Genomic DNA, 16489 nt, shown 5'->3' with positions numbered 1-16489 from the left:
AAAGACATAGAAGGCGCAAATAACTGGGGCAGCTTAATCTTCGAAATTCTGAGACTAGAAGGGACAGGAATGGTTGCCAGAGCTCTCCAAATGCGGAGCCTATCCCAGCTACTGTGAGGGTCAACTTCTCCATCCCTAGAACATGCCACAATCGATGTAACCAACCTGTGAATGTAGGGATCAGAAAAGTGCGCCAATGGATCAGTATGTTTTGAATCGCTAAGCTTAGAGCTATTGCAATTTAATGGCCTCTTCGGGATGTAAGAGGGTACGTCAAGGGGTTCGGGAGACCTAATAAGATGTATGTAGGAAACCGTGGTAGTTGCGTGTCTAGGGGTTTGTCCAGCTCGTCAAGAACCTGAGTCCAGTACGATTGTAAGTCTTCGCAATCCCAGAGGAGGTGCACCAGGGTGCCTATGTTCCCGCAACCCCGCCAGCAGTCAGCGCTCTGTCTTGGGTCTGCTAGATGGATGCGCTCAGGGGTGTAATACCAATAAGTGTCTATTTTGGGCAAGTTTCGGTCAGTCCCGTGTGATAGGCTGAGTGGCATGCCCTGTAATATACACCCTCCCATTCTTTGTGACTGAGTGACCTACCCAGTTCTCGCTTCCATAGTGTGCAGCTGGCACTATGCATGTGTGTTTTCCTGGCTAAGAGCATTTTATACAAGTCTGAGATTCGTTTTTGTCTTATGTGTGAGTGAGAAGCCATTTTTCGTATGTGGAGAGGTGTCGGTGATTATGTGGCCTTATTTGTGGGTGTAGTGTGCCCAGTGGTGAATCTGGAGGTATCGTAATCGCTCGGTTACTGGGATCCTATACTCCAATTTGACTTGCTGGAACGGTATGATCCCATCAACATCGAAGAGATGGCCAAGAGATAGGCACTCCGTAGATCGCCAACGTACAAAGGCTGCTTCGCCCATGCCCGGCTGAAAGTCGGGTTTATCGAATTGTGGGGTAAGCGGAGAGGGAAAGGTAGTCAATTTATGTTTAATGTTAGTACGATCCCAGGTCTCCAGGGAAACCCGAGTAATATAGGACGCATAAAGATTAGGTGGTCTGTGTGCCTTTCGAAGGACGGGAACTTTCTGGAGGGACGTAGGGACCACCACGCTGTCTTGGAATAGCCAGTGTTTCTCCGATTCAAGCCAATTCCATTCAACCAAATGACGCAATTCTGTTGCTTGGAAATAGAGCTGGAGGTCGGAGACTCCAAGTCCGCCTTCTTCTGGTGGGAGGACCGCTATGGCATGCTTCATTCGGGATTTGCGGCTGTGCCATATAAATTGCGCAGGATCAGATTGGGTTTGTTGGATCCAACCGGGGGAGGACGAAGGGGAGGGGCTGAAACATATATAAGATCTGGAGTAGTATAGTCATTTTAGTGGCCGCCACTCTGCCGAGCCAGGAGAGCGGGTAATGCTTCCATTGACCCAGCTCTTTGCGAATTCGTGATCGCAGTTTAGCATAACTGATAGCGGCTATAACCGGAATGGAGTTGGCCAACTGGATCCCTAAGTAGATTAATGTGTCTACTGACCATTGGCTGTTGCTCCTGAAGACATGCCTGAGTGGAAGGTGACAGGGAAAGGTCAAGCGCCACAGACTTATCCATGTTGACTTTAAACCCAGAGGCCTGCGCAAAACTTTCCAGTTCCAGGAAGCAGGCTCGCAGCGCAGGAACCGGATTTGATTGTGAGATCAGGATGTCGTCTGCGTATAAACTAATTGTGTGGATATCACCCCCGAATTTGATCCCTGTTATTAGAGGGTTATGCTGGATTGGATGGGCCAGAGGCTCCATATAGAGCGCAAAGAGGAGGGGTGAAAGAGGACACCCCTGCCAAGTACCCCTACCTATAGGGAAGCGGGACCACGTGTGTCTGTTCACTTGGACAGTGGCTGTGGGGAAGCGGTAACAGTTTAAGATGTGGGTTCTAAGTTTAGCCCCCATCCCCAGTCGCATGAGCACCTGTTCCAGGTATGGCCAATGGACCCTATCAAAGGCCTTCTCAGCGTCAGTGGTGAGCAGCATATACAAAAACAACAGTTGATGGACAGAATGCCAAACAATGTCATACATTCACCCCAGTACAGAGATCTGGGCCTAAATCCATCATTTTTTTTGCACTCCACACCACCCCAGTTCAGACATGGCCATATGCAAATCAGCCTTGACCCTGTGCCTCATGGGAACAGTCCAGCCCGAACTGCCAAGCCATGTCTTTCCTGGACCGGAATCAAGCATCCTAGGACCGGTTTCTGGCTATCAGCCATCTTCAGCCAGGATAGCTTGGCTCCAGTGGTGTGGAGAGCATGGGACTGACGTCTGAGCATATACTCCCCCTGCGTCCGGGAGGCTTTCTCAATGAGATAGGGCCCGCTTGGTATTATCGCTCATTTGGCGTTGAGGGATAAAACCTGCTTGATATGGGTCTATCAGCCCCGGCATGTAGGGCGCGAGGCAAGCAGCGAAGATTCCGGTGTATAATTTAATAGCAATATTAAGGAGAGATATGGGACGATACGCTCAAGAGGGGAGCCACAGGCAGCTGAGTAGCCTTCGGGCCCGGGGAATTTAGCTGGTTTAAGGCACGAGATAGCTGTGTCAACCTCTTCTATTCTTATTTCCCTCTCTAAATTGTCTGCTTGTGCTTTAGTCAGGGTAGGTAAATCAGCCTCCGCAAGGGAAGCAGCACCAGAGGCGTTATCTAGCAGTAGGCCTGTATGGAGTTGGGCGTAAAAATCCCGTAAAGCTTCAGCGATCTCCGATACCCGCTCACCATCACCCGACGAATTTCCTGAACTCCTTGTCTGTGCCTGACTTCCCGAAGCTTTTGGGCGAGGAAGCGGCCACACCTCTCCCCTACAGTATAATAAGAGTGGCGTAACCGAAGAGCCGCAAACTCAGCCCTGTCTTGATTCAGCGCAGCGAGTTGCTGGTGCATAGCCTGCAAATGACGCCACACCCTGGGCGTCCCGGTCCTCTGGTGCATCTGCTCTATCTCCTTTGTCTTTTGAGTAAGATCGTCTCTTTTACATCTACGCTCCGCATTGTCTGCAGTGGAAAAGGCCACAAATTCCCCACGTATGACCGCTTTGAGTGCTGTCCACTGTCTCGAGAGGGAAGAGTCTCAGTAAGCATTATGTGAAAGGTAGTCCTTTATGGAGCACTGTATCTGCTTGACAACTTCCACGCGGTGTAGAAGAGTGTCGCAAAGGGGCCACTGGCGAGTGGGATGCTGCAAAGGAGGGAGTGTAAAGGTAGCGATTACTGGGGCATGGTCCAACAGAGAGGCAACCAGATTCAGGTCACCCCCCCAACAGGATCCTGCGCTCAGCTGTCGCTGTAGCATCGGTGAGTGCTTAATGCAAAAACTTCTCTTGTCACTCGTTAGGGGCATATACCGACCCAATGGTGAATGGCAGGCCACCCAGGGTACATTAATAGGTGAGGAGCCTCCCCTTCATTTTGGCCTCTTTCTGAAGGACTTTACCCTGAAACCTGCGGGAGACTAGGATGGCCACACCAGCAGATTTAGCAGGGCCGGAGGAGAACATCTGGATCGGAAACGTGCAGATTTTAGGCGGTAGCAGTCTTTTGGCAAGAGATGCGTCTCCTGTAGAGGGCATATGTCAGCTTTGGCATTTTCAAGACATGAAAGGACCACTCTGCATTTAACGGGATTATTGAGTCCTCGCACGTTCAAGGTGAGGATTTTAAGAGGGGCATCTACATGATTGTGAGCCAGAGAAAAGTGATAGCAAGGGGCGGGAACCGCCTCTGATGCCGTAAGGAATGAGCATATTCACCAGAGGGTCAACCCCAGTGGGCATCTAAGCGATTAACAAAAAAGGTGGATGAGTGATCCCATAACCAAAAGGAAATAACCCCAAACAGACAATCATGTACAAAACTATCCAACCAAAACGGAATCAAGAGGAATAGTCCATCATCCCAGGATGACCAGGAGTGAGTTAACTCAGGGTCCATGTTGTGGACAAGTGTTGGGACTCCCGCCCCGCCCACCACCCACCTCAGAACCAGTGAGAGAGAGCAGGGTCATCAGACCCATTCAAGTGACTTCAGAAGTGTTCCTTGCAAAAGCCGCCGACATGGAGTCAAGGACCGCCTGTCAGCCCTTGGCGATCCAAGACTGGTCAGGCCACTGGATTCGTCGCCTGCGGCCCTGCTGCTGCCAGCCCGATGGAGAAACTTCAGGACCGGGGGTCGTGCTGTGGCTTTCGTCATCGTCTGGGAATACCGGGATATCCAGCAACCGGAAAGCTTCAGTAAGGGAGCCCAATTGTAGCAGCTCGCCATTATGTCTGAAGATGAGGCAAAATGGGTGGCCCTAAGAATAGGAGACACCTTGCTGACGGAGATGTTCCGTGACAGGGCGGAACTGCCTCTGCCATTGAAGGGTAACAAGAGCCAGATCCTGGAAGAGCACCAGAGAATGATCCTTGAACTAGATTGAGTGCATAGCTCTGGCCTTGGTTACAATCGCCTCCTTGGTCCTGAAGTCATGCACGCAGACGAGTATGTCTGCGGTTGGAGCGTTGCCCGCCTGTGGAGGACCAACTCTTTGGGCACAGTCTAATTTGATGTCAGCATCGGTTGAGTTGCCGAGCATATGGTTTAAAAGCTCCTTGGAGTAGGTGGACAGGTCAGCGATATCTGCTTTGACTTTCACTCCCCGGATTCGGATGTTGTGTCTCCTGGAGCGGTTCTGTAAGTCCTCCAGGTGAATCTGTAAATCTAGGTGCTGGTCCTGGAGTTGAATCACGTCTTGCTGGAGAGTGGACAGTTCAGTGTCTCTAGTGTCTCCTCTGTCCTCCAGGGCAGCAACTCTGTCCCCTAGGCCATCCACGTCTCTGCGGATATCCTTTATTTCGGAGATAAGATCCTTCTTCACTATCTGTAGATCTTCCCGTAAGGTCAAGAAGAGAGACTCCAGAAACGCTCGGGTGATAGGCTCCTCACTCGTGCTCCCGGTCTTCACAGGGTTCAGGTTCCCCAGGGTAGAGTGAGCCATTGTGGAAGTACTCTGTTGGTGGGCAAAGATGTCCTTTAGCGACTTATCTTTCTTCCCCCTCGTGGAGGACATAATATTAGGCCCCGTCCGGCTCCAAGGGTCTGTGAGGCGAAATGAGGAGGTGATTTGGGTATACCTAACCCATTAGGTGGTGAACGGTGTGTGCAAACTCCAGGACCAAAGTCCGGTAGCGAGGGATCAGTGTCGCCAAGTCTCCTGGGGTTCAGTGGGCACTTTAGGAGTAGCTACTACCGTGGAGATGTCGTGGTCGCGCCAGGCCCTCAGCCAACGCTTAGAGGCTGCCAAGAACGCGATGTGTCAGCATAAACAAGCGTGAGTGGACTCCAGCCGGGTGGGGACGTGTAGCGAGGTGCCTCGGGTGCTGGTCTGTGTAACAGGCCCGCGGGAGATGGAAGTGCAAAATGTCCAGCCTGGGACCCGAGATAGGCCGCGATCGAGGCACCCAGTTTGAAAGGGTGGGGAATCCTAGGTAAGCAGGGGCCAAGCCGGGATTGGCGTAGATGTCCAAGGGAAGTTCACTCTAAGGTGGGTAGCATGCGTGTCCCCCGCTTCGAGCCCCCACACCTCCGTACCTGCCAAAGTCGGAGACAAGCATGTATCTCGCTGGGGAGTCCGCCACTCATCGATCGAGGCCTGTTTGGCTGCCGCTGGCTCGTGACGGGCACAAATGCTTATTCGGGGGGAGGGCAAGCTGGGGCGGCAGCAGGCCCACAAACCGCACCCAGTCCTAGCTGGGCCGCTTCCGTGAGTCGCTGCGGTCCTTTCTCGGCATCCGCCTCTAATGGCAGCCATGCTTGCCGTCACTCTGCTGCCTTGCTGGAAGGAAGGATTCTAGCTGTGCAGTGGGGCCTCCAAGGCTGGATATGTGGGCCTGGCAGCGTGGGGGTCCCCGATCCTAAGGGAGTCCAAAGGTTTTGACTATGGGTGGCCTGGCTGCCCACAACCGCCACGAGTGCCACGTCCATGTTACGTAGTGTGATGCGATCCACGGCCCCCAGTAGCGAGAGGCCTGGGACCAAGAGGCCTTACTTCTCTGGACCGTCATGTATCCGGGGACAACTTTAGTCCACAAACTGTACCCCCACTTGCAAGGCAATGCCGATGGCTGGGGAAAGCCCCCAGGTGCACCAAAGGGTTCGGTGTTATATCGGGCCGGGAGTGCTGCTGTTGAACGGCCGGGTGCGCGAGGCCGGCCGCAACTCCGGGCATGCTGGGAACTGGAAGCCGGAGAACGGGCAGGCTCTGCTGAAGAGAGCGCAACCACGGCACCCGGCCCCATAGGGTGGAGCGAGATCCTCCGATGTGATGGGTGGTGAGGCCGAATTCTACAGGTGCGTGCACCAGGGAAGCCGCTCGGCGGGTCCCCGCTTCGCGCGGCCCACCGTTTGGGCGAAGCGAGATCAGCAGGCCCCGACACAACTCGGGTGAGCGTCGCAGGTCACCGACCCCCCGTGGGTCGTTTCCGCGCCATTCGTGCTCTGGAGAGCGGCGCTCTGTTCTGGCGGTCCTTTGTTCAGTGAGAACCCTGGAGAAACACTTTTAAGGGCAGGCGACGGGCAGGAGCTTCGAGGCGACGCGTGCTACCTCGCCGCCATCTTGGCCACGCCCCAAACGGCCTGTTTTACACTTGCTTTCCTTTCAAACATGATACCTTTGACTTTCTGTGCTCCGTTTCCCTCTTTTTCAAACATACCCTGTAGTATTTATACTCTGCTCTGGCTGAATGCTCTGGTTTGATGTTGTTATTTGCCTGAAAGCTTTTTCTCCTTTCGGAGCAGCTTCCTCTGACACTGACAGATCCCTTGTTGAGTCACCTGGTTTTCCTACTCTTTTTCAGTACTGCCGCTGTTCCACTGTGTACTATGTATCTGTCACAAACTCAACAAATCTGGTGATCCGGGGACTGGAGCCGGCTCTGTCTTTCTTGCCCACCCCGGGATTCAGACTGAAGGGATGAGCCAAGTACCGCTGCGCGACGCCGTAAAGCAAGAAGAGGAGCGCTGTGTTTTATTTTTGGAACGTGAGAAGAAAGAGGAGAGGACGAAGGAGCAGCTGTGGGAGAACCGGAGGAAGAAACGACCGGCAAGTCGGCTCCCGAGGAGTCCGAGGGCCCGGGGATGGTGCTTAATGAACTGGCAGCACCCGAAGAAACTGTCGGAAGACAAGAAGGATAAGCGGAGTCTCCTATCTGCCAAGTGTCTCCAGACCCATGCCGCGTCCCAGGAGGGATGTGGCTTCACCAGGTGCGTGCACAGCTCTTAATTCGGAGCCAACGGGAACCAACTAGCGGGACAGAGGGAGGGCTGGGGGTTAAGAAGACTGCAACACAAAATAATAACTTAAGTAATCAAGGGGAATTATTAATTAAAAGGTGGAAAAGGCATAATTGAATACTAGATTCTGAAGGGGTTTTTTTCTTCCGATTTTTTTTCTTCTGGGGAAATTACCATTTCTCCCTAGAGGGGTTGCTTCGTCAAAGGAGCAATGAAAAGTATTTCCACTTTCCCCCTTCTTTCACCCCCCCTTACCTATTATTAATCACCTTTCCCCACAGAGAGTATACAAAGAGAACACCTCTTCATATGACACTTAAACCATAAAGGATAGATTCTTACCTGCGTTTCGTCTTCTGTTGAGGGTACCGGCAGATAGGAACTCCGAAGGGCACGCAGAGATAGTAGACGTCGTTAACCTCAAGCTTGGGATTTTTTTTTATTTTTTATTTTTGACGTACCATATATATACCCTTATATTTTGTCTCTTGGAAATAAAACACAAAGAATAGAATATACCCTCCGAGTATTTATTGGATGGTAAGAGGTGTGGAAGAGGTGTGGCGCCGCGGCTAGGGCGACTGACTCCGGAATCTGGGAATCACGGTTCGATCCCTGGCACCGGCGGCAGATTAGCCCAGCACCATGTGACTCTGGACAATAGCTTGCTTAATCTTCCCGACGGCTCCCAGCGCCTAGAGACCCTTACGGGTGATTGTGCGCTTTACAAATGTGGATTATTATTATTATTATTATTACTATCGGCGACGGTACCATTCTCAGTTGTTCACTGGCTCTACTTAGTCAGTGCTGTTCTGAATGCTATTGACTTTTCTGGCTCTGGTCTGGTCACTTGTCCTGCAAGTCCTTTTCTCTCCTCATGTCAGATGGGGTGTATTTGCCGTTTTAGGCAAGGGTTTGGGTGTGCATTTTGCTGGAGTTGAGGTTCTTGCTTGTTGTAGCAATCGCCTTGGCTCTTTCACCCAGTCTTTTGCAGTGTACTTGGACTATTTCTTTTCTAGCCACAAAGTAGTTGGTGGCCTAGCACTCTCACAGGCATGGTTCCACCTCTGTAGGGGATTTTTATGCTTTCAAAGGACTCTCAGTAACTGAGGTGGCAACGTTTTTGTGCCCATATGTCCATATTTCTCTTCCTTTTGGGTATGTGCTGGTATGGCCCTCTGTACTTCTGTTCAGGTTGTTTGGTCTTTGCCCCTTCTGTGGTTAATTTTTGTTCACCCTTTTCTCTTGGCCTTTCCTTTAGTTGGTGACTGTTGTCCACTGGGGGTCCCTTCTGATTTTTATGCCTGGAGTTTTCTCTGATTATTTGCCCAGTGGTGTTCCCCTTATTCTTGGGAGCTTGCATTTAGATTTTCTACTACCTCAAGTGTTGGTTAACGTTTGGGATCCTTCTGGCACTCTGTTTAGAGTGGCGTTTATCTACCTTGGCTTCCATTTAGCCTTCGTAGAGTACCTGCCCTTTTTTGTATTGTTCCACTTCTAAGCGTCTGCTTCTTGGAATGTTTGCCTCGTTGTGGTTTACCTGGTGTCCACTGTTGGGTTTTCTACTCTGCTCTAAATTGCCTTTTTCTGGCCACAGTTCTTTCTCCTGCGACAGCTCCTGGATCAGCCGTGCTGAGATGTTGTTGATTCTTGTTTAATTCACCCCGTTGAGTGTTGGTTCAATTTGGTAGTGTCCCTGGAAATGGGTGTGTCTTGGTTCAGTGGCCTCTTAACAGCTGGCTAAGATGAAGAAGAGGGGTGAAATGCCCTGAATACTCGCAAGTAGCATTTACTTTTTACTTTTTACTCCTCTTTGTCCAGTCCAACTACAAATCTTCTAGAAGTAGTGAACATTGAGGATTTTATGGCTTTTTAGCATAGGTGAATTGAGGCTGACTGTGGCTCACGCAGTGGGCCTCCTAAAAGGGCGGCCACCTTAGTGCCTCTTAGGCACACCGCCACCAAGCTCAGCTCGTCATGAGCCACGGTGCTCGTGTGCTCATGACGAGCTGAGCTTGTCATGACCGTTAGAACGCTCGCATGCTGGGCAAATTCCCCTGCTGTGCGAGCGTTGTAAAGGAACGGGTGTGGTCATGACGAGCTCAGCTCGTCATGAGCACACAACCACCGTGGCTCATGATGAGCTGAGCTCGTCATGAGCACGGGTGCTGTGCGCGCCCCCCCCCCCGCCCCCCAGCACAGCAGGGGAATTTGCCCAGCGGTGAAGGGGTTAAGCACCAAGTCCAATTCGGGTTGTTTATTCATTTTTGCTTACAGTGCTGTTATAACTGTATGTTTATTATTTTTTCCAAATCTGATCTTAAATATATGATGCTAAATGCACATTTTAAAAAATCGGCTTAAAGTCTCCCTTTTCCTTTCGTGTAATGTATTGTACTTGCATGCCTAACCGTCCTTTCTAATGATACCAGTTGAGATACTGTTGTTTGTTTAACGTACCTACCCAAATCTCGACATCGTTTATGGGTTACACTCCTGTTGTTAAAGACTGAAAACTCACAAGTAGCATTCTTTTTACTGAGCTCTACTCCTCTTTGTCCAGTCCAACTACAAATCTTCTAGAAGTAGTGAACATTGAGGATTTTATGGCTTTTTAGCATAGGTGAATTGAGGCTGCCCGCGGCTCACGCAGTGGGACACCTAAAAGGGCCGCCACCTTAGTGCCACTTAGGCACACCGCCACCCCTCTAGTTGAGGGGACCCCTTGGAGGTGTGCCCCAGCCCGTTGTGCCGGCCGCGTGACTTCTGGCGCGCAGAGGGTAGGTGTGAGGTATTTATACCTGCCTCTGTCCATCTGGCTCCCTCTTTGGCGCTGGACACACCATAGAGCTTGTACAGTCTCATGATTTCAGAACTGCAACACTTTCAATTCTCTTACAAGGAAACCATAGATGTGGCTTATTTGCCTTATGCAACTATTAGGTGGAATTATGGGGCACACTAGGCCAAGCATGAGAGTTCAGCTTAAATGTTTTAATCCAATGCCAAAGACAGGGCCACAGGGATCGAGCCAGAAGCATTAGACCACCGGTAGCTCGACCAAGTACTTTAAAGCGTATGCATGGCACATTGGATAAGTGGCACAGGATAATTATTCCTTTAAGGTCTGCCTTGTGGCAGTCAAATGGGGACAACTTCTACAATAGATGTAACATGTGTTTATCATAGCTGTTCAGTGTGTAGGAATGATTGGCCCCGTTCTGTCATGCCCTTGACTATTATTCTTTGACTGGAAATTGGGTAATGTCCAGCTTGTTAAAGCGGGGTGGGGAGAGTTGCCCAACAGCAAATATGTAGATTTGAAAGTTTGGATGGCTATGGAGCGAGGGATGCATGGTCTGCGCGCCGGGGCAGGCGATTTCTTTGTGGCTTTAGCTGTGCATGCTACACTGCACCTAGTTTAACGGACTAGGGTGATGCAGTGGAATTTGTAGCAGGCATGCGCCAAGAGATGGGTCTTCCGATACCATCCATAACCTGGTTTAGTATCCAGGCCAAGGAGTGGCTGCATGACACTCTGGTGCTGGAGATGGTTAGTCTGATGGCATGCCTTTCTAGATGTTTGTTGCTAGCTCAGTCCTGTCCAAGCAACAGTTCAAGTCCCAGACGTCTGGACAAGGGCACCTTTCATTGATCACCAGACTACAGCACATTCACCCAAATTCCTTGCAGCAGGCTTGGGATACAATTTAACATGTCTGTTACGCTGCAGCTGGCTGTTCTTTTAAGGGGCTTCCTAACAGGGTGGATCACATTGGCCTAAAATACAAAAGTCCCTATGGGCATAGTAGAGGCACCTGGTTCCTCCATTCTTCTATTCTTCCAGGTCCCTGTAAAGGCGCTATATGGCTGCATGCATAAAATCTGAAGGTTTCTTAGGCTAATGCCAAATGTTTATGCTTTAAATGGCTAGTATCAGAGATCGGAAGGGCCATTTTCTGCAGCATGTGCCCCACATAATTGGGTAAAATAATAAGTCTGGCTCTTCAAAGGCAGGTAGTAGTCCCCCGTCCCACCTCAAGATCACCTAGATCCCGAATAAAGGAATAAAAATTACATGTAACAAATGTAATGCATTTAGTCGCAACTTCAGCCAGCTAAGATTATTGAGAGTTTCAGAGGCTGAGGGGTTGTACCTCCAAGCAATATGTTCCTAGTTCAGGAGCAGATTTTGGGGCGGGTTAGCATACCTTAAAGGTGTATTAGTGGGTTTATTGTATGTGTATCTCTGGTCTTATGGCGGTGTCGAGCAACACTCAGTTGGCATACTGTGTTCTTCTGCCGCCCCACATACGGGACATTTGGAGGTATGTCCACAGTAAATTATGCGCTTATTATGGATCCCCAGACCAAAGCGGTTGTATCTTCTCAGGGTGAAGAGATATAAGGCCTGAATAAACATATGGTGTGGCAAGTTTGTTAAAATTACGGGTACATCACAGTGTGTGAACCTCATGTTTAGGGACGCCTAGATGGAGCATGGGGCAATTTCAGGTGTTAGGTCAGCAGCACCCTACCACTCCGAACTACAGCACTGGTATTAATTTGACTCATTTTTAGTCATAAGAGATTGATTTTTATAATTTAGTTTCAACACATGGGTCAACAATCTCAAGGTGTGTTGCAGTTACCTGATGCCCAAGCCTGGTTACCTCAGAAGCCACATGGCTTCATCCTTCAAGGTAGAAACTTCCCATAGCTCCACTATGTGATTAGAAATGTAGTGCTCTGTGGAATTGAGCTGTAGTTAATACCTCCTTTGCTGGTTCGGGCAAAAGGGCTGCAGAATTTGAGGGTGAAAGTGGAGCCAAATCTGTTTGCTGGTGTGTCAATTCTGGTAAATCCTAGGGGGTACTAGGAGGTGTGTGAAACTAGTGCTTAGGGAACCCGGACAGAGTTTGGGTAGTTGTCGGGAGTAGGTCCACAGCACTCCACCAGTTCGCCCCCAATCAGTAGTATTATATTTCCCAATTTTACTATGAGGATGAACAACCATTAGCTAAATATTCAAACACAATGGTGTGATTCATACGGAGGATATATTGACCACATGTATGTCAAGGTGCCCTTATGTCAAAAGAAGAGACAAATAACTCAGGTAGGGGTCTAGTGGCTAGTGGACTATTTCACCTTGGTAGTGGGCCGTGTTTGACCCCAGGGTCACAGGCCGTCCCAGTAGGTCCACCCAGCCCTTCTTCCTCCTGGGGTCGATAATATAAGTACCACAAAGTTGGGTACCAGACACCTGTCATACAAACCAAGATACCTTTTGGGTGATGGGGCGTTCAATTGCACATTAGGGTTGGCACGGTCAGGGTAAACCTCAATTCTTGCTAGCTTGCCACGTAGCTCCCCTGATTGGCTACCTTCCCCCTGCTGGGTAATGGCAGGGAACACACTCTGCTAGTAGCATCTGCTAGACTCAGTGCTGAGATAGCTAGGCAAGTTCTAGAGCGCTAGGTAGGACACTTTATTGTGTAATTGTCCACTTATTAGTTGGGTATGAAAACGTATCTCGTCCAGTGTCTCCACGAGTCGCGGGGTCAGCATTGTCAGTAAGGTTTTATGGTACTCGAAATAACTGCAGAAGTCGATATTAGCCTCCAGACCATCCACGTGTGGTTAGATACCTCTCCAGAACGTACCTCTCGAGTGAGGGGTGATTGCCATGAGTGCTGTGGAGATGTGGATTAAAGAGCAGTTCAGGGTTCCCATTGGTTTTTATTCAAAGGACCACTGCACATGAGGATGTAGGATGATCACAATGGGCTGACGATGTGTGATGGTTATGGCAACGCTAGACTGCCAGCTTGCTTAGAATAATGTATCATATCACCAAGTAGATGGGTCCTGTGAAGAAAGCCAGTGAATAGTCAGGCTAGCATACCTCATAGTGTATCTGTGGGTTTAAGGTATGTGTCTCTCTGGTCTTATGGCTGTGTAGAGTCATTCTCATTTGGCACACCGCCTGTGTCTTATGTTCTTCGGCCGCCCCTCCTCTGAGACATTTAGAGGTATATCCTTGGTAAATTTTGCGCTTATCAAGGGCATCTTGATCAAAGCGGTTTGTTGTATCTTTTCAAGGGGAATAGATATGTTAGGTACCAATTGCTTACAAAGTGGCAGATTAAGGTGGACGTTATAAATTTCAAGTTGCAGCTGGGAGATTCCCCCATTTTCGTCAGCAACTACTCACATTGCTAGCAGTTAAGCAGCATGGGAAGTCTGGGGGTGATCCCCACAGATTAAGCTGAACAGGAAAAATTCCTGTAAGGAGGGTTACATGGCAAGCACATGAGGACCCCCTTGCTTAATGTAACATATTTCTAAGTTTATTGGATAGTTGAGCCTTTACACATCATAGTAGGATACTCACCAACGTGGATCAGGCTATTGGGTATGTCTCGCCAGGACATTGACACACACTTCATAAGGACTGGAACCTCTATAAAGGATAAATGCTGGAAACATGAACTGGGGTACGTTTGGCTCAAAAAACATCTTTACCAAGCAGCAGTGCATCAAGTTGTTGGCACAATACGAACATTCCCTCAGACCAGATTTGACACCATTAAGGTGTTCGCCATGGTTTAGTAATCAGAAAGGTCTTCGCGAATGTCTGGTCAAACTCAGCAAAGCAAAAATTCCTTGCTCTGATAGCCATTGTGGATAGGCTGGTTGTGGAAGCTGCTGTCCCATAAGATGGGACAAAAATGTGTTCAAGCACAAAAAAAGTGCTAGAAGGATTGGTAACTACAGGTTGCAGGAGGTTGGAGCCTGCATTAGCTTGAGGTGTATTAAAGCTTTGGTTAAGAGTAGAGCTCTCTCCTGGGAGACCATCACATTTCTCGGAAAGAAAATAAAGCCAGGGACAAGCCCCACAGCGGGAGGGTATAGTTCAATCAAATTCAGGTAAAAAAAGAATGGCTGGTTAATTGGGCGTGGCCTCCTCGTGGAACATCACATGGTAGTGTTAGGAATGGGGTACACCTGTCAGAAGTAGATAAGGAAATGGTCTACCTAGAAGGGCTAACAGGAGAATGCCATGGGGGGGGGATATGACGGTGGCCACATCCTGGGCATTGGTGGAGTTACAGGGCGACCCGGAGGTGGAAGGGTACCTCTTCAGGAGCACAATAGGGGTGCCTGTGCCAAACCCCAGGAGTCTTTACGGCAGGACCCTGGAGAAAGAATTGTCAGCGCCTCTCTAGACCTTCGGGTGGTTGGAAGCCTGAGCAACCTGGGGCTTGCCTTGCAATGTTCTGCCCTAAAAAGGGTTCACAGTATTCAAGGGGGCTCCCCTCATAACTGGTAGCACCGATTGGATTGGCCACGATGCAATTTGGCTTTTCAGGCGGGCAGGGCAGTGTAGGTCAGTCACCGCTGCCTACCCTTGGATCACCCATAAGTTAACCCACCACGTTGGCATACTTTTTTATGGAATTAACCTGCAGCAAACGTTTCCAAACAAAATTGTGTTTTGTGATTATTTATTCCAATTGCATGCTAGGTTCTGCAAAGGTGGGGAGGGTTGCCTATATAGGCACTAAGGGAGGATAACCTTATACCTCCCCTTGGAGAAAGTGGAGATGTTTGAAGAAAAATATATGTATGGCTTACAGGTGCCTGTCTGACTTTGTAATGAAGATTAGGGCTACGTAACCTGAAGCGCCAACCCTATGCGCCCCCTGCTCTGCAGCCAGGAGGCACTCGTGAACAAAAATACCCTTCTCCCAACTCCATCTCTTCAACAATTCCACTGACAAGTGCGTTCAGTTACATTTTGCTCTGACTGATACCATCGAAAACACAAGGAGATGATGGACGGAGCACTGAAACTTTTCAGACACTCACCCCAGTCACAGATCTGGGTAAATCCATCATCGTTCTTTAGCTCATTGACTGATACTATAGCGGCATTTCTAATCACGCCTACTCAGTCCCCCTGACTCTGCTCCCACCCAACAGGAATTACATCATCCTTTTCCTTTCTCCAGAAGCAGCACATCCTCCCACTAAAGTAAACTATCTTTGCAACTCCCTTATTTGCACCCGGGTGTGCCCATTCTAGAAGTGCAGACTAGCTCTCTGGGTGGGGAGAGCTGAGATGTAGAGGGGAAGGTGAGCAAAGGAGAGTAACAAGGCACGTCCAGTTTGTTTATTAGAATCAATTATGAGTTGTAATTGTATTTGCTTTTTTTGCAGGGATTTAATCAATTGGAGAGTTTTGACTGGACTTACGAACATGATATTTCATGGCAATTCAACTCAAATAAGACAGATTCAAGGCATCATTATTCATCGATATTATGATGAGCACACAGAGGAAAACGACCTTGCCCTACTTAAACTTGCTGCACCAGTAGAGTATAGCAACTATACACAGCCAGTCTGTATACCGGGTGAAATCTCATCCAACACCACTAATCTACAGTGCTTCATAACTGGTTGGGGAACGACTTCTCAAGGCGGTAGGTAATGTTTCCTTGCTTGTATGTATTCCTTTGTTTTTAAAGCTTAGGGCACGTAGCCTTACAGCTACTACTGCTTCTAGTAATAACTTATCTATGCAAGCTACAATTGTGTGCATGGAATGACAGCAACAGTGCTATCCTAATGGGACAGCTGGAGAACTGCCTATTTTGTGACAATCAATCAATCAAGGTTGGTAAAGCGCAACTACTTACCCGTGAGGGTCTCAAGGCGCTGTAAGGGGGGGTGTCTCTGTTGAGTGCTTGGGTCATCCGAAATGCCGGGTCTTGGGGTCCTTCCTGAACTGGGACTATATTCTACCCTCATGCGTATTTTCTCACAATTCTGACGCTTCTTCCTACTTGTTTGCTTTTGTAGATGTAAAGGTTCGTCTCCTTCAATTCTTCACACAGTGGAAGGGTCAGATTGGTAAGGCGGGCACTCGGGAAATGGCTGAAGGGCCGGTAGCCGAGTTCTGTCTGTGGGCTGATTTTTTGGGCAGCATGGGGGCTGTCTGTGGTGTTAGAATGCCGCCAGCGGCCCAGTTTGTGCCTGAGTAGCCTTTCTAGAGGCAGATGGGCGAAGGCATCACTTCCTTTCTCTCCCTGGGCCGGCCCATTAATGTATGCTGATTGAGCGGGGGCCTAAGCAGAAGTGG

General features: G+C 49.4%; 1 protein-coding gene across 1 annotated transcript in view; it reads left to right on the top strand.

The window, feature by feature from the left end:
- The window catches only part of LOC144830661 (transmembrane protease serine 12-like), a 548207-nt gene that overhangs the window by 373923 nt on the left and 157795 nt on the right, over positions 1 to 16489 (top strand). The window contains exon 3 of the mRNA XM_078688929.1: positions 15565 to 15830. Coding sequence (XP_078545055.1) covers positions 15565 to 15830 — 266 coding nt within the window. The remainder of the gene's footprint in view (positions 1 to 15564; positions 15831 to 16489) is intronic.

This window comes from Lissotriton helveticus, chromosome 1_1 (assembly GCF_964261635.1).
Source record: "Lissotriton helveticus chromosome 1_1, aLisHel1.1, whole genome shotgun sequence".
Taxonomy (NCBI): domain Eukaryota; kingdom Metazoa; phylum Chordata; class Amphibia; order Caudata; family Salamandridae; genus Lissotriton; species Lissotriton helveticus.
Note: the sequence above shows the minus strand (reverse complement) of the source record. Positions and strands in the feature narration are given on the sequence as shown.